This window comes from Hyperoodon ampullatus (assembly GCF_949752795.1).
Source record: "Hyperoodon ampullatus genome assembly, chromosome: 8".
In the NCBI taxonomy this organism is placed as follows: Eukaryota; Metazoa; Chordata; class Mammalia; order Artiodactyla; family Ziphiidae; genus Hyperoodon; species Hyperoodon ampullatus.
The window spans coordinates 6,810,526-6,832,538 of NC_136921.1; the positions used below are offsets into that span (position 1 = coordinate 6,810,526).

General features: G+C 45.9%; 2 protein-coding genes across 5 annotated transcripts in view; both read right to left on the minus strand.

Annotated features, from left to right (window-relative positions):
• Positions 1-803: 803 nt before the first annotated feature.
• Positions 804-6,674, minus strand: MROH2A (maestro heat like repeat family member 2A; the record flags this gene model as incomplete). Its single annotated transcript, XM_079710794.1, has 5 exons — positions 804-950; positions 1,129-1,260; positions 5,244-5,425; positions 5,658-5,744; positions 6,599-6,674. 5 exons carry the CDS (start codon positions 6,672-6,674, stop codon positions 804-806), a joined length of 624 nt encoding a protein of 207 aa, XP_079566920.1.
• A 5,878-nt stretch (positions 6,675-12,552) lies between these two features.
• Positions 12,553-22,013, minus strand: part of LOC307057354 (UDP-glucuronosyltransferase 1A1-like) — a gene marked incomplete at both ends in the record, with an annotated part of 54,813 nt that continues 45,352 nt past the window's right edge. For all 4 annotated transcript variants that reach the window (XM_079710530.1, XM_079710529.1, XM_079710528.1 and 1 more), the window contains 4 exons: positions 12,553-12,850; positions 15,116-15,335; positions 15,624-15,711; positions 16,397-16,528. In XM_079710530.1, the coding sequence (XP_079566656.1) occupies positions 12,553-12,850; positions 15,116-15,335; positions 15,624-15,711; positions 16,397-16,528 (738 nt within the window). The remainder of the gene's footprint in view (positions 12,851-15,115; positions 15,336-15,623; positions 15,712-16,396; positions 16,529-22,013) is intronic.

Genomic DNA, 22,013 nt, shown 5'->3' on the forward strand with positions numbered 1-22,013 from the left:
ATATTGAAGACACTACCCCCAAAAGGTAAACTATGACATTTATAATTTTATATTGATTGCATATTGAAATGATGATGATTTGGATCTACTGGGTTAAATAAAATCTACTATTAAATTTGGCTTCACCTCTTTTCACATTTTTCAACAGAAATCTTAAAAATGGGTACGTGGTTTGCATTCTCTTTCTGCTGGACAGAGCTGGTCTCAACACCTCACGTCCAGAAGGTGAGCTCAAGGTCACAGGATGAAGCCCCAAGCCCCCAGGGGCCACCTTCCATGGGGCCATCCCCCACAGCTTCCTCACCAAGACAGAGCACAGGGTTATCTGGAAACTGGTCATGTCCTTGGGGGCAATAGCATCACTTTGGTCTGAGGAGCTCTCCAGGGCCTTCCAGCCCCAGAAGTGCACACACTGAAACATGGTAGCCACACAGGCCTAGAGGGACACAGGACAGGACAGCAGGGGAGGTGTCAGGCAGACACAGGGGGTTCACAAAAGGGGTGGGGCTGCCAGGACTGGCATTCCATCAGTAAACTTGAGGGCGACCCCCAAAAGCCTCAGGGAGCCAAAGAAGGGCAGGCTGGTGGGCCCTGGGAGGATGCCTGGGACCCAAGCCCACCAGCCCATGTCACGCCTGTGTGGATAGTTACTAAAACCCCTTGGGAGCAGGTGCAGCCACACTCGCCCCCTCAGCCATTAGCCAGCACCTTGGTGCCCTCAGCAGCCCCACCGGGGACCTGCCCCTCCAGCAGACTAGGGGTCAGGGGCCTGGCTGCGATTGCCAGGATGGGAGTGAGTTTCCTCATGCCAGGGTGATGATGACAAATTCTTCGGCGAGGTGGAGGGGTCTGAGGCAGTGCTGCAGCTCATACATGACCAAGCTGAAGTGGTTTCGGGACAGGGCCACCAGGGTGTCGCTGGCCACCTCTGCCCTCACGTAGCCCTCCACCTCCAGGGGACGGGAGAGGGATGTGTGGCGTCACCACCTGCTCCAGCCCTGCTGGGCTCCCTTGGGCTTGCTCAGCATACTCCTGCCCCAGGAGGTAACCAGACAAGGGCCTCGGGCATCCCAGGCCGCACCTACCAAGGCCCAGCCCCTGGGTCGGTGGGCAGCAGGGCTCTACTACCTGCAGCATCTCCCTCATCTCCGTGGAGGCGATGGTGACCAGCCTCTGGACACAGCACTCCTCCAGCTCCCCCTCCTGCTGGAGGACCTCCTGCAGGATGCTGTAGATGTTGACTTCGCTCTGAGTGGAAATCTGGGGAAGGAGTATGGCGGGTGGGAAGGTCCTGGACGGGGCAGTGGAGGCTGGGAGGGACCCGGCCCTGCCAGAGCACACAAATTCACCACGTTCTCCCTCCTACTGGTCCTCCTCCCAAACAGTGTGAGATTATGATTTATAATAAGAAATTTATATTTGGTCTTCATCCAGTTTCTGGCACAGAGCCCCTAAAATCTTTGGAATTTCCTAAGTGATGAGAGTGACAAAGGTGTCTTTTGTTATATTGAGATGATCTTTGGTCCAATCCTAAGGATGGGGACTGGTTGGCAGGAGAACCAATCATCTGATTAGATGATTGGAACTTTCATTCCCACCCACTTGACCTCCGGGGAGAAGAGAGGGGCTGGAAGTGGAATCAATCCCCAATGGCCAGTGATTTCATCAACCAGGCCTAGATAACGAAGCCTCCATAAAAACCCCAAAGGACAAGGTTCAGAGAGATTCTAGACTGGTGAACAAATAGAGATTTGGCAGGAGTGGCGTGCCCAGAGAGGCCCTGGAAACTTCGCACCCTTTCCCAAATCCTCGCCCTATGTGTCTCTTCCATCTGGTTAGTCCTGAGTTATATCCTGTTAAAATAAACTAGTTATCTAGTAGGTAAAATGTTTCTCTGAGTTCTGTGAGCCACTCTCATAAATTAATTGAACCCGAGGAGGTCATGGGAACCTCCAAACTATAGCCAGTTGGCCAAACTTACGATTGGGGTGGGGGTGGGGTCGTCTTATGGGACTGAGCCCTTAACCTCTGGGATCTGACACTATCTCCAGGTAGACAGTGTCAGAATTGAGTTAAATTGTAGCACACCTAGCTGGTGTCAGAGAATTATTTGGTGGTGGGGGGAACACCCACACATTGGATTTGGATGCAGAATTATCAATGCCTCATCTGGTAGATGACCCCACCATCCTGAAACCGCCTAGGACTCTGACCCCAATTCCGCCATCTCTCACGCCACCCGCTCCCTTTCTCCCATCAGGCTCATCCAACTGGCACTGTCAGTGTGGCCTGCAAACCTGTCCTCTCTTCGCTGTTTTCAGCCCAGCATACTCAGCTAGGCAGGTGTCAAGTGGTCAGCACACAGGGTCCTCCACAGATTTGGCACTGACCCTCTTGCAAGTCCAAGAGGACATCATCTATTTTGCTTCTTAGATAGCTCTTGTCACAAGGGTGGACTCCTCTCCACGGGGGCTGTTACCTGCAAAACGCTCTAGGAAGATGGCCCCCTCCCCTGGCTGGTAAGGAGGTCACTTACCAACAGTCAAGACCTTAGCAAATTGGGGACCTCAAGAGGAGAGGAAGTCAATGAAATTTATACGTTATATGAATGACATCCAGTACAGAGAGTCTTGGCCTTTGTTCCTAGTCTCGATACAGCAAGTAATAGAGGCTTGTGAACTCCAGTGAGAGATTCCTCCTGAAAACTCCTGGACCGAAGAGAACCGTGTGGCCTCCGCTGCCTAGTCCGATGGCCTTTGTTTTCTCAACCTCTTCATTTTTTTTTTTTTTACTGTCCCCTAAGGAGCCTTCTTAAGCGTTTTTTCCTAATTGCCCCCCACCATGAAAATGTAATACCACAGATACTATATAGCTGAGTATACATATCTGTGCTTTGTACATCAAAAACTAAAATATCCTTCACACACACCAACCCCCGACCCCACTGCCGCAAGAACCAATTTTACCTGCTTTGGAGCAGTATCACCCCATTGAGAATTCACGCTCTAGATTTTCAAGGCAAACTCAAGGAAGCCTAGATGTGTAGCTAACACTGTTGCTGCAGATATGTAAACAGCCAGGCAAATTATAATAAGCCCAGCCTAATTTCTGCGATCAAAATTAATCTTTGGAGAATATTTATGGGCGCAAGAGAAAAATTGTCAGAGACTTGGAAAGTGGCATAAAACAGGCACTGGGTGGCCTCCCAGAGGCGGGCTTGGTGCTGTCTGGCTGCCCCTGCAGGATCATCCGGCCTGTGGGAGTGTGTGCCTTTGATCGCCTGTGATCGTCTAGGCTAAGCTACGTCTCCACGGAGACAGAAGGTAAGTTCTAGGAAACTGATGCTGCAAATGATTCCTGTTCGTGACAACGCAAAGGAATTTTGTCTGCTATAGAATGTAAATCTCTATAAGTAAGATTGTCATTTTAACAGATTTTAACATCTTACTGGTTCCTTCACTAATTAAAGAATAACTAGGGCCTCCCTGGTGGCGCAGTGGTTAAGAATCCGCCTGCCATTGCAGGGGACATGGGTTCGAGCCCTGGTCCGGGAAGATCCCACATGCCATGAAGCAACTAGGCCCGTGGGCCACAACTACGGAGCTTGCACTCTAGAGCCGGTGAGCCACAACTACTGAGCCCTTGTGCCGCAACTGCTGAAGCCCACGCGCCTAGAGCCTGTGCTCCGCAACAAGAGAAGCCACCTCAGTGAGAAGCCCGCGCGCCACAATGAAGAGTAGCCCCCACTCGCCTCAACTTGAGAAAGCCCGCGCACAGCAACAAAGACCCAACACAGCCAAAAATAAATAAATAAAATAAAAATTTAAAAAAAAAGAATAACTAAAATCTTTAACACAGGTCAAGTTACAAAATATGCCTACTTGTTTATCATCTGTTTATTGCCACTGATCATTTATCATGGCCTGGGTATTAACCGTGGTTTTTAAAATTTTTCTATATTTCCTGATGCTTTGACTTCTTGGGGCCTTGTGGGTCCTGGAGAGACTGCCCAAGGTTAGTCAATTCCTAGAGATGGCAAACAACTCACCCACTCACGAGCAAGCTTGTCAAATACAAGCAAGCAATCCAGAGTCCACGTACTGGCCACCTCTTCTATCAGGCTCTCACGCTCTGGACCACTATACACCTGCTCTAATCACCCCAGGGCCAGGGACCAGACGACTCAGGGCGGCCCCTACACCCCAGACCTCACTGAAATTATCCGCACTAGCCAATCCGACGTCTGCTCATCCTGCCTCGCCGGATCTTCCCCTACAGAAGCCACAGTAAACACTCCTGCGTACATTTCCCCCTTTTGTTCCCTCTGCCTCCCGCCCGACCCTGCTTCTTCCTTGTGGGCCTGCATGGCATGGCGTGCCCCTGCCTCTTGGGATCTGTGAGTAACAGACCATCTTTTCAAGGGCAATCATCTCCTGAGCTGTTGGTCTCACTATACCTGAATAATAATAAAACCTACGTTTTAAAAGACTTTTGCCTCTGCTCCTGGACCCCGACCTCCCTCAAGGCTACCATGTATCTTCTTTCTATAAAATAAAGCTTGCTATTAAGAATTCCTATAAGGACCTGCTCTGCTACCCTCTCTCAAAAGCTCAAGAATAGTCTAAAATTCAACAGCTCTCCAAGTGTGGTCCCCAGACCAGCAGCAGCGTCACCTGGGACCTTGTTAGAAATGTTGATTCTTGGGCTGCACCCCATACCTACTGAATCAGAAACTCTCACGATGGGCCCCAGAAATCTGAAGTTTTAACAAGTCCTCAGGGGATACAGATGCTCTGGTCCAAACTCTACCCTGTCGTACAAAGCCCACCATGATCTCGGTTACATTTTCCATCACTCCCATCAGCATCCACTACCCCAGCCTCTGCCCCAGTAAACAGCCTGCCCACTGGCCAAGCACCCCTGCACCCTGCATCTGGTGTGTCTCTGTTCCCCCACATCTACCTGCTTCACGCCTGCTCAACATCTTTGTAACTCAGCTCACTTGCTCTAGAGCGGTGACTCCCAAACCCACTGCGTCAGAATACCGAGGAGCTTTGAAAACCTGTGAGTGGCCCAGGCCCCACTTGGGCCTCAAGGGCTGAGACCCTCATAGTCTTGCCATTGTCTGTACCCCAGCACCTAGCCTGCATCCACAACAATCAGTAAATGTGTGCTGAGCAGTGGACGGACGTGCAAACAGGTGGCCAGGCTCAGAGGAGCGGCTGAGGGGGAGGATGTCCTACCTCCAGTACCTGCAGGCAACGGATGAGAGCGTCCATCACCACAGAGGGCTCAGTGGCGGCCTTCTCCCTGATGATCACTGAGGCCAGCATCTTCCGCATGTCAGGACCTGCCCCAGCAGCGTCCGTTTTGGTTGACTCGCTGTCCATGATGTTGAAGAGGTTTGTGACTTGCTGGAAGGTACCTGAGACAAAGGTGGCACAGGTGTGATGCCGAGATGACCATTACAGGGCTTGTTCCTTGTGCTCCAGTCTCCCTGATACCTGCACAGCTCTAGCTCTACCTGGAACATGATTGGGCAGGGACCTTCCTATCCACTGTACAGATGGAGGAACTGAGATCTTGACCAGGACTTGCCCTCCAGGAGTTAGTAGCCGAAATGAGGCAGGAGTGCAGGGAGGGGGTGACTTTCTTACCACTGTCGTCTGGTTCCAGAGGTTCCAGGTCCTCTGTCACGTCCTCATTTGACTCTGTTGATGCTTCTGCCATCTCTTCCTCAAGCTCTTTTGAGATAATAAGATTTGTAAAATACTTGGTGTGTCATCCCACCATAAGACGACCCCCCATGAGTCACACCCTGCATAACCCCCTTCCCTAGAGTGTGGGAGGAACCCGTGACTTGGTTAGACCCATATTCTAGCCAATAGAATATGGCAAAAGCGATGGGAATCTCCCATGATACGATCACTGCCATGATTACATTATGTCATATAAGACTCCATCTTAGCAGACTGGAGAGAGATTCTCATGCTGGCCTTGAAAAGTAAACAGTGGTGATATAAACTGCCTATGGAGGGGGCCATGTCACAAGGAACTGAGGGCCTCAGTCCTACAACTACAAGGAACTGGATTCTGCCAACAGCCACATGAGCTTGGAAGAGGACCAAGCTCCAGAAAGGACGCAGCCCAGACAACATCTTGAGTGCAGCCTTTGAAACCCTAAATAAATGACCCCGCTAAGCCAAGCCTAGACTCCTGACCACGCAAACTGTGGCATAATAAACAGGTGTTATTTTAAGCCACTACATTTAGGTAATTTGTCACACAGTGATTGATAGCTACACTTGGTCAGGAAGGGCCTTTCCTCCCTCTTTTCTGGACACTGAAGACTAATGATTAATGAGAAATCCCCCTCGGCAGGTCTCATCGCTCCTCTCAAGGGGCTCTCTGAACATCAGCAGCTTCTCAAGGGCTGACAAACATCAACACAGACGTCAACACAGAGGCTTAAGAGCTCCCAGATCCTTTTTCCTCCTGTCCCAAGTTCCTCAAACTCCATCCCAGGGCCCTTCACCATCCTGTGCTCCCTTCCTCCTGGGAATCCTTTAAGGAACAAGTCTGGGACCTAAATACTGACCTTTTCTCAGAGTTCTCTCCTGGATGGAACAAAAATACACCACAACAAAAAGCTCCGTTCTCTGCCTGATACACATCAATGGTAATGTGGACACTGGCAGGTTGGGTTGACAAAGGAGTGAGACCTTCGGGCTCCTCAGTCGTAACTCAGACAGGGAACAGGTTCCCTGACAGGGTGGGAGGGTTTCACTAGAATCATCACCGTTGGGTCCCAGACCCTTGGAACTCTCAGATCCAACTGTCTCCCTGAGCTCTGTGAACCCAGGGCTTTGAGGAGTGCACAGGGCCCTGGGATTTCAAAAACCCACATTATTTTGCTAATCAACATTTCTGTCACCCACATGTGGGGTGAGTTATGGTGGCCTGTTTGGGGAAAGGAAATGGAGGGGGGGATTCACAGCCAAGTCCCCTGGGGACGTGGTCATAGGAGCCCAAGGTGGGGAGGTGTGATCCGGGCAGCTGGAGGAGATGGGGGTGACAGAGGGGTCCTGAGAAGAGGATTTCTCTTCCCCAAGGACTGGACAGCTTGCAGGATGGGGCAGTGTGGCCCTACTGACAGCCACTACATTTAGGTAATTTGTCACACAGCTATTGATGGCTACACTTGGTTAGGAAGGGCCTTTCCTCCCTCTCTCCTGGACACTGAAAACTAATGATTAATGAGAAATCCCCCTCGGCAGGTCTCATTGCTCCTCTCAAGGGGCTCTCTCAACATCAGCAGCTTCTTAAGGGCTGACAAACATCAACACAGATGTCAACACTGAGGGATAAAAGCTCCCAAATCCTTTTTCCTCCTGAAGATAAAGAATTTCAAAGAAAGACAGGGCAGTGACCCTGTTTCCCTGAACCAAAAGTGAGGCTCAAAGGATTTCTCTGTCAGTTGTAGCTGTGAGATACAATCCCAATCAACAGTCTGAGCAATAAAATAATGAATTTCTAGGCATCACAGGACAACAGATCAAGACCCAGAGCCACCTAGGTCTAAGACTGCTTAAATAAAATTCCCACGTAATTTCCCATTGTGCACACTGCCAAGAGGGAGCTCCGCAGCCCCTGCTTGTCACCTCTCATACCCCGGAGCCCATGACCCTCAGGAGCCCGTTTCTACTTCACTGAATCCCGGTGGTTAGAAAACGAGTTTCCTCTATGCAGCGCCAAACTCTCATCCTCACAAAATTCACGCATTTTTCCTCAGTCTGCCCTTTGAAGACGCGTAAACCATGATGGGACAGACACCAGAAGGCAGTTATAACATGCCCCTTCTTTCACAGTCCCCTTGGCCCTCCCTCCCACTCCCTTCTGGGCCTTCTTTTCTCTTTCAAAGATTACTCAGTGAAATGGCTGCAATTCCATCCCACAGACTCTGACTGTGTGCCTGCACCATGCAGCTAAGCTTGGCTCTCCATGTTGTGGTGGATACAGAGGTGGGTAGGACACATCATTGTCCTCTGAGAGTCTGAAGACACAACACATGAAAGATTGTGGACTTGGAGCCAGAAGTGAATGTATCAGTTAGCTGTTGCTGTGTAACAAACGACCTCAAAATTGAATGACTGAAAACAACAGTTTATTATTGTTCACAAGTCTATGGGTCAGCCAGGTGGTTCCGTTGATCTGGGCTGTGTCCAGTCAAGCATAACTGGAGTCACTCATGCATCTGTGGTAGCCAGTGGGTTAGATGAGGGTTGGCTGGTCTAAGATGGCCTCACACACATGCTTAGCAGTTGGCTTCCTATTGGCTGAAGTGACTAGGGTGATCAGGAACCATGTCTCCCATCATGCAGCAGGGCTGGGCCAAGTTGTTCTCAGAGCATCTGGGGAGGTTTCCAGGAGAGCGGGCAGACACACCAAGGCATCTCAGGGCCTAGACCTGAACTGTACCTTTCACCTCTGCCACCTTCTAACAGCCAAGGGAGGTCACAGGCAAGTCTGGACTCAAGGGGTGGGGATATAGATTCCCCTCTTGATAGGAAGAGCTGCAATGTGACATTGTGAAGAACATGGCTAGCAGAAGGGGTGGAGGAAGGGGTCCTTTTTTATTATTATTACATACATGGTGGGTGTAAGCCATGGCCAAAAGTGGGGTGCTCCAAATACGTTATCTAGAGAGGATGCTAAGAGGATGAGATCCAGGAGAATGAAGTGGGTTCTGCTTGGTTTACCAAATGAAAATACTTTTTTCTGAGCATGACAGTAATATAGGACTCACATACAGTGCACTCAAACTCAGCCACACATAGTGCTGTCACTCAACTGAGCTTCCCACATCTGCTTCTACAGGAACCACCTGAAAAAAAGAAAACACGTTATTCGTAGAAACCTGTGAGCTTAAGTGCATGGAAGGGCCAGAAAGAAAGTGGAAAAAATGGAAATAGAGTATGTATACAGTGAACACATTTGGGGGTACCTTACCAGCTCACAAGGCTCCCGCTTCCCTGACCCACAGAGTCACAGTTACGGGGTCCTGGCGGCCATGTTTTCCGTCTATAATCCCTCCCCCGCTGCTCCTGATTGGACAAGGAGTGGACACCTGATCCAGCTGGACCAATCAGGTTCTTTCTCACAGGAATTCGGAACTCTGGGCAAGAGAGAATGCAGTCAGTCCCCTGTGAGATCTTGGGGATGAAGGTTCCCGGGACTGAGGAGCGGGGAAGGCCGAGAGGAGAGGGATCCCTAAAGCCGGCGCCCACAGCATGCAGGGACGGGAGGGGGCCAGAGAGGCTCCACTCAGCTCAGCTCCTCTGGAGGCTTGGCTGTGAGCCTCTCACCCTTAGGAAGCACGTCTCCTTACAAAATAACCTCTTTTTTTGCTTAAGATATCCCAAGTTGGGTTCTCTTACTTGTAAACAAGAGGGTCTAAAAACTAGGAGCACAGAGGTGCACAGGAGCATGAACTGGGGGAGGTCAGAGCAGCTCGGGGTCCCTGGGGTTTGGGGGGAGTGAGGGGTGGAGTCGCAGGGAGCCGTGGGCAGTGAGGCCGGGAGACGGTCCCTGGGTGGACCGGGAAGGACCTTGAAGGAGGGGGGACATAGTCCACGAATCAACATGGGGCTCAGAGGTGTGGGATGGAACTGGTGTAAACGGCTTGTGTTCCAAAAGCCGCCTAGGGAAGGAATAAACTGGGCCGGGGTCAGGAGAAATCCTAGCTAGCCATGACCCCAGCTCCAATTTGAAGCCCACACATTTGAAAGTTCTACATGTAACACAAAGCAAAAGACAAACCAACAAAGGTGTGGACAAAATTAAAGAACAAGTGGAAGAAAAAAATGCACGTGACAGGAGGGTATTTTCAGTGATTCAGTAAGCACTCAACAAAGCATCAGGGGCGGGCTTCCCTGCTGGCGCAGAGTCCGCCTGCCGATGCAGGGGACACGGGTTCATGCCCCAGTCCGGGAGGATCCCACATGCCGCGGAGCGGCTGGGCCCGTGATCCATGGCCGCTGAGCCTGCGCGTATGGAGCCTGTGCTCCACAACAGGAGAGGCCACAACAGTGAGAGGCCCGCGTACCACAAAAACAAACAAACAAAAAACAAAAACAAAGCAACAGGGGCTTCCCTGGTGGCTCGGTGGTTAAGAATCCGCCTGCCAATGCAGGGAACACGGTTCGAGCCCTGGTCCGGGAAGATCCCACTTGCCGCAGAGCAACTAAGCCCGTGTGCCACAACTACTGAGCCTGCGCTCTAGAGCCCATGCTCCACAAGAAGAGAAGCCTCCACAATAAGAAGACCGTGCACCGCAACAAAGAGTAGCTGCTTCTCGCTGCAACTAGAGAAAGCCCACGCACAGCAGCCTAAATAAATAAATAAATTTATTAAAAAAATAAAAATAAAGGAAAACAAGAAAAAAGTTTTAAAAAATCATCAGGGTAATACACCCCACAGGAAAACAGGCAAAGGATATTCTCCAAAAAAGAAATACAAATGGCTCATGAGCTTGGAAAAAAAAATGCAACCTTTAATAATAATAACAAGCAATTAAAAACAAAATCCCACTTTTGCCTATGAAACTGATACTTTCTTCTTTCAAGGTAATACTTTATACTGAAGGGAGTGTGAGAACCTGGCTCCCTCATCTTTGATTGAATCTCTCTGGCACAGTTTGGGAATATCTCAAACCATTTGCCCAAGGTAACCATGCATCAGTGCCCCACCCAGATCCCTGTGTTCTTATCTCTTAGTGCACAGGGCCTGACCTCCAACACCACACCTGCATTTCTCTCCCGTGGGATCTCTCTGGGTTTTAAAGCCCTCCTTGCCTGCTCTTGTGGCCGACTGGAAGTGCAGGGAAATTAATACCACCTGGGAGCAGCCAATCACCTACAGGGGCAAGTGCTCAGATCCCCAAGGGCCTTGCCCCTCCGGTCTGGGTAAGTCTGGCATGTTTTCTGCACTGGCTCCCAGTGTCAACCAGCAGGATTCATTTCCCACTGCCCACAGAGAGCTACCTTCTTTTTTTTTTTTTTTTTTTTGCAGTACGCGGGCCTCTCACTGTTGTGGCCTCTCCCGTTGCGGAGCACAGGCTCCGGACGCGCAGGCCCAGAGGCCATGGCTCGTGGGCCCAGCTGCTCCGCGGCATGTGGGATCTTCCCAGACCAGGGCACGAACCCGCGTCCCCTGCATCGGCAGGCAGACTCTCAACCACTGCGCCACCAGGGAAGCCTGAGAGCTGCCTTCTTGATAGTCATCACTCCCCATCCTACTCCCCACTCCCCTTCAGGGTTTCCTTCACTTCCCAGATAAACTCCTTGCCTGTGGATCTTCACCTTAAAGGAACCGAAACAGACAACCATTGATTTGTTGTAAGGCACTTTCCCATGGAAATAGTCATGAATATGTACAAAGACTTAGCTACTAGGATATTCAGTGAAGTCTTTTTTCTAAAAGAAAATAAAAGTGAATACACCAGGAAGTAGTGGTTAAATAAATCCTGGTATATTCATGCAACAGAATATTCCTTGGCCACTTAAAACACATTAAATATTATACAAAGACCTGGAGAGAACATTCACAATAGGATGAAGTGAAGGAAGAATGTTAGAAAACACTAGATATATTTGGTATCTTTGCAATATTTTATAACTATATACATTTGCCAAAATATTTACTAACCGTGGTTATTTGCAGGGAACATGGTTAATGGTGAATTTATTTCCTCGTGTGTGTATGTGTACACCTCTATATTTTTCAAATTTTCTGTCAGAATCATGCATTACTTTTGTAGTAAGAACATGTAGTTTAACAATAAATAAATGCAACACCCATGAAGACACCACCTAATAAATATAATTGATATGAATTTATTAATATGTTTTTAGTTATTACATCAGAGAAAATATACTTGCCAGTCTCTATAATTTAGGCTTTTGTCCAACTCAGATCCATTTGGCTCAAGCACTGATTATCTGCTCAGGCATATCACCCATCAATTTTATACATCATTCTTTCCCCCCAAAGTCAGAAATCTATACCATTCATTCACATCATATCAAGTACAAGGAATAAACGTTTCCTTACTTAAATGCACAAAGTGACATCTGGGAAGCATGAGCATAATTCAGAACCAGCCATTATTGGTGAAGGAATCTATCACAACCATCTACAGATGCCAGAAGATGAGGTTACAACTCATCAGGGGGTAGGGTGGGAGCGGTGGTGGGAAGTGGTGGCTCCCAAACAGGTCCCATTTCTGAGTAGGTAAAGTACTGCAGATTGAAGGAGGGACCTATCCAATCCTCTTTGCAAGTCATTTGAAAGATGACAAGTGTAGTCCAGATTAAAGATGCTGGAGGGAGCAGAAAAGATATTTAAATATCTCTACCTATATGTGTGACTAACGGTTAGATCATTTTTATTTTTTAAAACACACTCTGGGGTGTTATTTTCTGGCAAAGTATTTCTTGAATAAGCATAACATGAATTTAACCTGACTCATTTTGCAAGTTTCCAACCCAGTTCTCAGTGTGCCTTGGATTTATGAGATTTCTTCACTCTCTCTTTTTTCCTGAAGCATTTCCGGAAGGCAAAGGCACAGCCCTTAAAGATGATGAAGCTGACTGTCAGTACGACCGCCAGGAGGAAGCCGATCACATCCAAAGAGTAGTACTGGTACCAGGTGAGGTCATGCGCCGCAGGGCGCAGGTGTGGCGCCCCCTTGTGCCTCATCACAAACTCCACCCAGAATACAGCCAGGTCTAGAGGCTCCATGGGGCGGTCCTTGTGAAGGCTAGAGAGGCGCATGATGTTTTCCTTATAGCTGAACACACAAAGACAGTTATGTGAATGCCTGGAACACCAACAGTAGTGAACCATCCTCTCTCTATGCTTGCTTCCAGTTAGGAACGCTACCAGATTTTCCAAACTTGGCAGAGTTTCTATTGTAACCAGAAAAAACACACACTAAATATTCTTTATCAAAAGAAAGAAAGAAAGAACGAAAGAAAGAGAGAAAGAAAGGGAAAGAAAGAAAGAAAGGAAGGAAGGAAGGGAGAAAGGAAGAAAGAAAACTGGAAGCCAAAATTATAATTTTAAATTATTTGAAACTTGCTTCCTACTTTTCTTCTTTTCGTTTTAGTGATATCATTGTAGGCAGTTGATCATACTTTTTTGGTAACAAGATAAAGAAATAAAGGAAAAGGTCATCTCAGAAATTATTAATGATTTCCCATTCAATGAGATTGTAAACAATCACTTCTAGCCAAAGTAAAAGCCATTTTTAAGTGCCATCTCCAAGACAGTGCTATATTTTCAATTCAACTGTTGAAACATCAAACCTCCAAGTGCTAAATTTTGCATGAAGCAGTGTCTTTGCATCCTGTTAAAGAAAAATGGATTCCTGTTTATTTTGGACTGTGTTGATAGCTGAGTCAGAATATCCAAATCCAAAATGGGTTAGATACTTCAACCCTTAGTATGGATGCACTAAAAGAGGAAGGAGAAGGAGGAGGAGGAGGAGGAGAATGAGGAGGAGGAGGACAAGAAGAAGGCAAGGGAAAGAAAAGAGAGGAGAAAGAGAAAAGTGAGACGCTTATTCAGGAGCAGTTATGATCATTGCTTTTCTTGAATATGTCCGTCATTTTATTTGGATACATTATTATAATGTACTATTAATATTTGGCCATAAATTCTGTTAAACATCTTCCTTGTATATAACTCTTCTCTTATAAAATAGATTTTCTTGGACTTTCATTCATTCATTCAATATTTATTGAGCACCTGATATGGCCTGGTTGTATAATCTGATGTTGGAAATTTTTCCACTTCTTTTTATTTTATGTAGGTCCAGTCCCAGCTTAGAGTGTTGGGAACACGGAGATTCACAATCGGAGATGGCTCAGAAATGAATAGATGAAGTTAGTTAGTAACTTAAGGTGACTGATTAGTGTTTTGTTTGTTTGTTTTTTAATGATAATGTACCAGAGAACTTCTACCAAGTCATTTTTAGGTTACAAGTAGTTGTCCCTACCACTGAACGAAAGGTCAAAATTACATCCCTAATATGAGCCTCAAGAATGAGTTTCCAGCATATGGAAAGAAATCGGGCTTTAATTGTGATATGTGAGCAGCACCACCCGATGCTGACATGCTGGGCTGCCAGAAGCCAATTGGAATGATGTATAAGAACCACACCAACTGCTCTGGGAAGGTTGTTGCTGACACTGTGAGCACTTTACCCTGGGGTTATGTAGACAATTCTTTTTATTCACAGGCATCACACACATGCGAGCACCATCATTTCTAGCACTTTTTCCTTGTCCAGGCTCGGTGTCCCCCTGTGTAGTGTGTCCTCCCATCTGGACACACTCCAGTCTTTTCACATCTGTCTTCCTTCAAAATGAAGCAAGTATGGGTGAAGACTCCTGACACTGTCATAGATACATACACACATGCATGTGCACATGCACATACATAATTGATTATTGGATGAAACCACTCCTGGCAATCACTTCTTCTCCTCAGGTTTTGATCAGCCTATCACTTGTAGCAATACAATAAAGTTCATGCAGAGATAATTTGATCTGGTGGCTTTTTGCCTTTTGAATTGTTTTCATAGCCACATTTGAACAAACTTGACTTTGCTTTTGTTATAAGCCTTTGTCATATCACATGACACACACACACACACACACATTAATAAACCTCATGGACAAAATTTCTCACAGATTTCAGTGCTCGGAAAAGCCTTACCTTTAAGCACCTGGTTTGTTTTTATCTTATGGATACTATGTTTCTTGTAATGGAATACTTCTCTCTTTGCAGGAACTTATAGATCAGACATCTATTATATTGACACTGTTTTTTTTAATTGGAGTTTTAAGTATACCAGGGGAAATAATATTTAAAATCACTTCTGTGATAAATTCCATAGGAATTAAAGCATCTTTTTCTAAAAGGAATAATAATAACCCCAAATCATCTTACTTATAAATTAGATCTTGATGTATTCGTTTTCACATCTGAATATTTATTGTGAAGCGATGGCCAAAATATAAGTAGTATTCCTTGGTAACTTCTCTCTTACCTTTTGTCACTGATGACAGTTTTCAGGGCCTTTTCTAAATCTTCTGAACTCATTTCCAGGATGTTCAAGGTTACTCCAGCTCCCCGGGTCTCCATGCGCTTTGCATTGTCCATCTGGTCACCAAACAAGGGCATCATCACCATCGGAACACCATTACATATTCCTTCATAAACACCATGGGAGCCGGAATGTGTGATAAAGGCCCGAGTCTTTGGGTGACCTGAGAAGCAAAACAGGGAGGGATGCCAGCAGTCAAGCCACTGAGTTTCACAACCTGACATCGTCTAGGTTCTGAAAGCACTCTCAGGACCCAGTGCCATCCACACGTGGCCCTTGCAGAAACGTGCAGAAGAAAATGTGAGTTGAGATGTCCTATTGGGTAAGAAGCAACGTGAGATACATTGGCCATAATATTTTCCAGCTAAACAATTCTTTAGAATAGCCCTGCCTGAGCCACTTTCTTAATTTAACTTTGGTTTGACCTACACATCAAATCCTCCCCACATACCAAGCAGATCATTTTGTGGCAGCCACTTGACAAGTTTTGTATTCTTCGCAAGATTCGGTGGTGGAGTCCCAGTGTACCGCCACAGGACCTTGCAGAAGCAAAAACACAAAAAAACAAACAAACAAAAAAACAAAGTTTAGGAACATAATATGATTTTAAAAACAAAGCAAGACATCTGCTATAGTAGCTAGAAAGTGGAGTCTCTGAATGAATATAACCTTGGCAAGGGTGGGACGTATAGAGACTAAGAAGGCTTCTGGGGATCTGTAACATTCTGTGTCTTGTTCCAGAGGCTTGATTTCATGGGTATGTTCACTTTGTGAACTTATGAACATTTATCAAGCTCTACATTTACGATTTTTGCACTTCTCTGCACTTCAAGGGAAAGTTTACTTAACAAAATGAGTGGCCATAGAACTATTAAAGCAGAAATATAAGAAACAAATCCAGGGTTCTAAGCAACAGCTTTTTGGAGAAATATTCTTATGCAATATGAAGAAACACTATCCTGCCCATTTTATTTTTAAAAATAAATTCTAATATACTTTTGAGTCACTTAGAGAGAAAGAGACCTCCTCGTGAAGTGGATCATGTTTTAACAGAGTAGTTGAGAGTGAAATTGCAAAGAAAGAACAACTTTGGATTAATAATTGGGAAGTGGCAGGGAAACCCAAGCCTAAAGCCCAACTCATAGAATTAATTTAGGTACTGAAAGCCTGGGGTTAGAACTCTTGTGAAGACAGATGAAAAGAAATCGTGTAGAATCTTCTTACTGTCTGAGGTATTTTGCCCAAAGCATCAGCAATTTCCGTAGCTTTCTGCTCTGGAATCTCTGAGATCATTGAGCCCAAAGAGAAGACCACGATACCATGTTCTCCAGAAGCATTTACATAGGCTTCAAATTCCTAGGACCAGAAGAGAAATTTCCAGTTAAATTTTTTTCTCATATTCTTTGGTGACAGCATACATTCAGCTATGAATCAGGTATCTTCCTCTTAAGAATGTGATTAAAGGAGTGTGTGTTTGTGTGTGTGTGTGTGTGTGTGTGTGTGATAGAGACACAAAGCATTAGTGTGTGTTAGAGCATCCCTCCCTCCCTAACTGCCTTCCCTCCCCCAGGAGGAAGGCTTCCCGCTTACAGAGTTATCACTTGGGTTCTTCTTTAAGATACAGAATCCAGGTAATGTGCCAAGTTTCCAAAAGAAAAGTGATCTGAGGTAAGACCAGATCCGCTTCCCCAGGGCTTCAGGCAGCTGGGAAAGTCTGGGAGGAAAGCAGGCCTTTAAGGGTGGGCGGGGCTGAAGCAGAGGGTTGAAGACAACAGGGAGGAGGGAAGAGAGGGAAAGGGGCATCCTGGAGAGAGGAGAGAGCCTTCCAGCAGACTCTGTGGAAGGAAACATTGGAGGAGAGGAACACTGTCCAAAGAGGACTTCAGAAAGCTTTCTATGGACATTAAAGCTCTCGTATTGCCTGTCTAAGAAAATCTACAGTAAAGACCTGTATTACTTTTCAAGGTTTCTAGAATATTCTTTTATATTGAAAGAATGAATGGAGTCAAAGCCGAAAGCTACAGACAGCATTAAGGATTAGACTCACGATTAAGGAAAAAGCCTCAAAGAGCAAAAACATCCTTTCACAGCTCTTGCTTCCCTGCAGCCTATGGCAGTTTCCCATATGGCAGCCAAACACACTTGGATGATTAAAGATCATATTCATGTCAACTCAGTGTTGAAATTCAACCAGTCAACCATGCATTTTTCCGCCTTTCCTGGAGAAGAGTTTCTAAAGAGTTTAAGTGAACTTGCCTGCTTGAGCAAGAAGAGTATACAGAAGTTTATTTGAATCTTTCTTTGCTGGTTCCTTAATTTACTGTAGAAAGTAAACTAGGTATGAAAAATACAAAATAGGGGACAGGAACTCTTGCCGAGTGTGTCCCAGTGATCTGAGTCCCTTCTGTGAAGTTCAGAGAAGGTCAAGGGCATGTGAGTAAACCCTGACTACCAAAGCCACTGGTGGGAAGGAGAAACAGGCAGAATCTTCACCCACCCAGCATATGACCCTCACAGAGTGCTCATGTCCTGTTCCAGAAGCTGATTCCTTATATCACTATGTCCATCACTGTCATCCAAGGAAGGCTGCAAATGTAAGGCTGCTCCATTGTCTCAGGAGGCATCCAACAAGGATCATCCGCAGGCATTACGGCATTGGCTATTTAAGGACAAACCTCAAGATGAGGCAATGGGACTTTTTGAAGAAACTTCTGGGCCAGATGACACAAGGAATAAGGAATGAAGAACAGAGAGAGGGCTACATGCTAAGCCCTTTGCAGTTTACACCAGCTTGTTGCCCTCTGCGTGTGAGACAGCATCATTCAAAAATGAGGGGCTGAATTGATTCAAAGTCCTTCCCTTTGCCAACGGCGTCCTATTGCCATTAAGTCGAATTTTTTTTTAAGAAGGAATAATTTTTTTCTCTTTGGCCGCGCTGTGCGGCTTGTGGGACCTTAGTTCCCCAACCAGGGATTGAACCCAGGCCCTCGGCAATGAAAGTACAGAGTCCTAACCACTGGACCGCCAGGGAATTCCCAAGGAGTAATTTTGTTAATCAAGTGAGTTTTGGTATATTTGAACTGTACACCGTGATTGATTTTCCAGTTAACAATGAATCTTACAACCACTAGAACACGAGCAATCTGTGGTTCCCTTGAATAAAGCAGGAAAACGGGATTTTAGAAAATGTCTGTGTGTATGCGGTGAGAATCAGAGATGGCAGGTATCCCAACTAGTAAATACAGATTCTAGTTTACGACCTGGCAAAGGCCCTTCCCTAAAGTAATAGGGAATAGACTTAGAGACGGATGTCAAACAAAAGCTCTGAAAGGATGCAACAAAATGAGAACAGCAGCATTATCCATTAGCATTAGAACCTGGAGATGAGTGGTGGGTGTGTTTCAGGAAGAGAGGAAGGAAGCTCCTAGATTCAGCCCTCGACAATAATCTTAGCTCAGCCTGATCTGTTCCTAAACTTCAGAGCCAATGCCAGAGTGCTCCAGGCTTCAGGAAATACATGCACACACACCTGCATGCACACACATGCAGGGGCACACACATACACAGTGGGAATCCACTTAAAGGAAATACAGCAAGGCATAAGTAGGGCAATTTTCCCCAACTGTCGGTTATTAATGATCTAATTAACTCCCTGAGAGTCTCCAGATGATTTTACATGTCTCCAAAGAGTGCCAAGGGCATTAGTGAGACTGTGTGATGTGGTTGGCTTTGCCCAGAACTGCGGGGTTTCCTGGGACTTTCAGTGTTAAAAACCAGAACAGTCCTGGACAAACCAGGATGCTGGCTACCCTGGATGTGAGCTAGGAGACTTCAGACGGGGCTCAGCACACATGATTTTCAGAGACGGCTGCCAAGCTTGATTCCAAGCATGCCGGTAAAGCCACTGACCAGCCCTACTGCCAGCCCATCCCACTGTCTATTCTGCCCCCACCAGCCTCAGGCCCTGTTCTAGGCCCCTGGCTCCTGGCAGCTGTCTTGGCCTTTCCCATTGGGCTCATCTGAAAGGTCAGAGAGCGGGTATCATCCTCCCCGCCGACCACGCTGAATTTCCTAAATTTCCTAGGACCTTCCCTCCTTCATGAAACCCACTCTCACTTTAACCTTGTCTAGAAAGGGCCAACGTCCCCTCCTTCCATACCCTTCCACAGCCACTCAGCCACAGTAGGATATGATTAACACAGAGGGAACGTGCAGGGCCATAAACACCCAAAGTTAGGTAATATCACTTGGCTGGAGTTTAAATGCCATGAAAGTCCGTTTACAGATCACAGAAGGGCAAGCTGCACAGCTTGTGTTATCATGGCCAGTGTCGATTCTGGTCCAGTACAGGATTCAGTAATGGTAAGGTCTACCTCCTACTTGGCAAAACTTCCCCTAAACCTTGCCCCGATTTCACAGTCTCTCGAATGGCCAAAGAGCGAAGCCACGTGTTGACTGAAATAAACCTCGACCCCCCACCTCTTATCCCATTCCAAAAAAATAAGGCTCCCCGAAACGAAAAGACTTGCCTACTCCAAGGAAGCTTTTAATATAAAAATCCTGACTTTTGCTGCAAGTTTAGTATGTTTAGTTCCAGGCTTTTATTAGATTTTTCCTTCCCAAATGCCTTTTGTTTTGCAAGAAGCCTCGTGAAACCCTTACTTTGTTGGAAGCATGTCGCTTTCTCATTATACATTCAGAGCCACTTACAAACATTGCAGTCTTCCCCGGTCAGCACTCTTTCTTTTCCTCGTCATCTTCAAGTATGTTCTCACCCATCTTCTGTTTGGCTGTTTTCCTCACAACTAATGTGGATGTATGGATGTCATCTCTGTATCTCTACATGTCTGTAAAGATGATCTCTCACCCTGAGAGGGGACTGACATCTTGGAATTCTTGAGTTTCATGCCTTTTCTCTCGACACTGTTCTATCATCTTTATTCTTTCAGACACCCCAAAGGTATGGCCAACACCAGGCTGTGCTTTCTCTATGGACTCTCATTACCAAATGAGGATTTTATCTTTATTCTTGAAAAGTTCTGGACCTTTACCAATAGCATTGGGAGTAGGATGGTCCCCACTAGAGGGAGGGAAGTGCAGAGTAACATTCTTTAATTAATAAAAAGGAAAAAAGATAACAGCAACGTGACAAACCAGCAAAAATCAAGAAAAGGGGAGATGACAAAGCAAAATAAAAATAAACTGGAAGAATTATAATCAAATCTATCAACTGTTAAGTACAAACAGGAAAAATTCAACTATTTAAGGAATCTGCCTGACTAGGTTAAGAATATCAGCTCCATGTTGTTTAAAGAGAAAGAAGAAGGTTGAAGATACGGAGTAGTAAAGAGGCACTAGAGAAGTGTAAACAAAAATAATGCAGGAATGGTGATATTAATATCCAAAAAAGTGGAATTGCAAATTAAAAGCATTTAAAATAGGACAAGGAGAGCTACTATTTGGTACAACTTACAGAGACATTCTCACACCTAAGCTTATTTGCACCAAACAAGGCAGCAACCAATACATACTCAATACAATTCACCACTTAGACAAATTTACAGGGGAAGAAATATATCAATAAATGATATAAAAATATGATATCAAGAAAGGTAGTTGATAAAGTTCTGCAGCCTCTCCCACTAAACATCCAAAATAAAGAAGGAAATCATTTAAATAAATAAAGACTGTTTGCCAAAAACCAATGGCAAACTTAACGCAAAGCAATGAAATGAAAATCTCACTTGGATGTGCTGGCTAGCTTTCTTTCCTTTGACCTGAGATACGCCCATTGGTTTGATGATATTTCACCCCTTCCTTTTCCTCTGTCTGAAAGAGAATCATTAATGGTTTTCTATACTCTTAGGTTTTCTCATCTTGCTTTCAGAAAATCAACACCACCTCCTTCTTTCTTCACCAGACCACCCCATCAGACACAAATGTGTCCAATGGGCCATTTCTCAGAATCTTATTGCCATAGGACCTTTGAGGGATTATCAGATCTCTCTCCACATTACAGGGGCGGAATCAGAGCCCCACTCTGGAGACTCTGTCTTGCAGCAGTGAGGTGGAGGCATCCACCTGACACTTGATTTCTCCTGGTTTCTTCCCACTGCCCAGAGTTTCTCCTGGCTGTGACAATTACATGATCATTTAAAATATGAATCATGTCAGTGGCACACTGGAAATAAGATTCATCACTCTCCAAGGGTGATGATAGCCCCTTAGTAGGAGCCAGACTCAGCACCTGGAAAGTGCCTGAGCTACCAGCAGATCCTCAACCAATACTTGAAAAACAAATGAATGCACGCCCACTGAAATGTCATCTTCTTGAAGAATCCTTCCCAAACCCCCTTTTGAAGGAGCCTCTCCTGCTATTCTCTATCTCCTCTGTTGAGATTTGGAAGAGGATGTGAATGCTACTTTTCTGCATACTTGCAATGGTGTAGGGGAAAAAAATTTACATATAAACATTTAAGAGAGATGCATGAACTTTCTGCCCATTGTCAGAACCTGGCTATCTGGTGATTTGCTTAGTAGAGGAAATGGAACTGCAGGATTCAGCCTATCAGAATATCTAGAAATGGACCTTTAATCAGGAACATAAAGGCAATTTTCCCTGCTGGGATCTACAGATATCAAAAAATTATTTGAGCCATCTTGACTCCTGTGAGCCTGACCCAGTCACAGGCAAAGTGCATGAAGCACAATTTTGTTCTCTGCAAGGAACCCTGAACCCAGCATGCTGTGCTTATGGCATTTAAATGGTGTTGCATCTAATTGATTATTATCTGCTGGAGCATACAGAATAAAGTGGCCAAAATACACTTTCCTGAAGTAT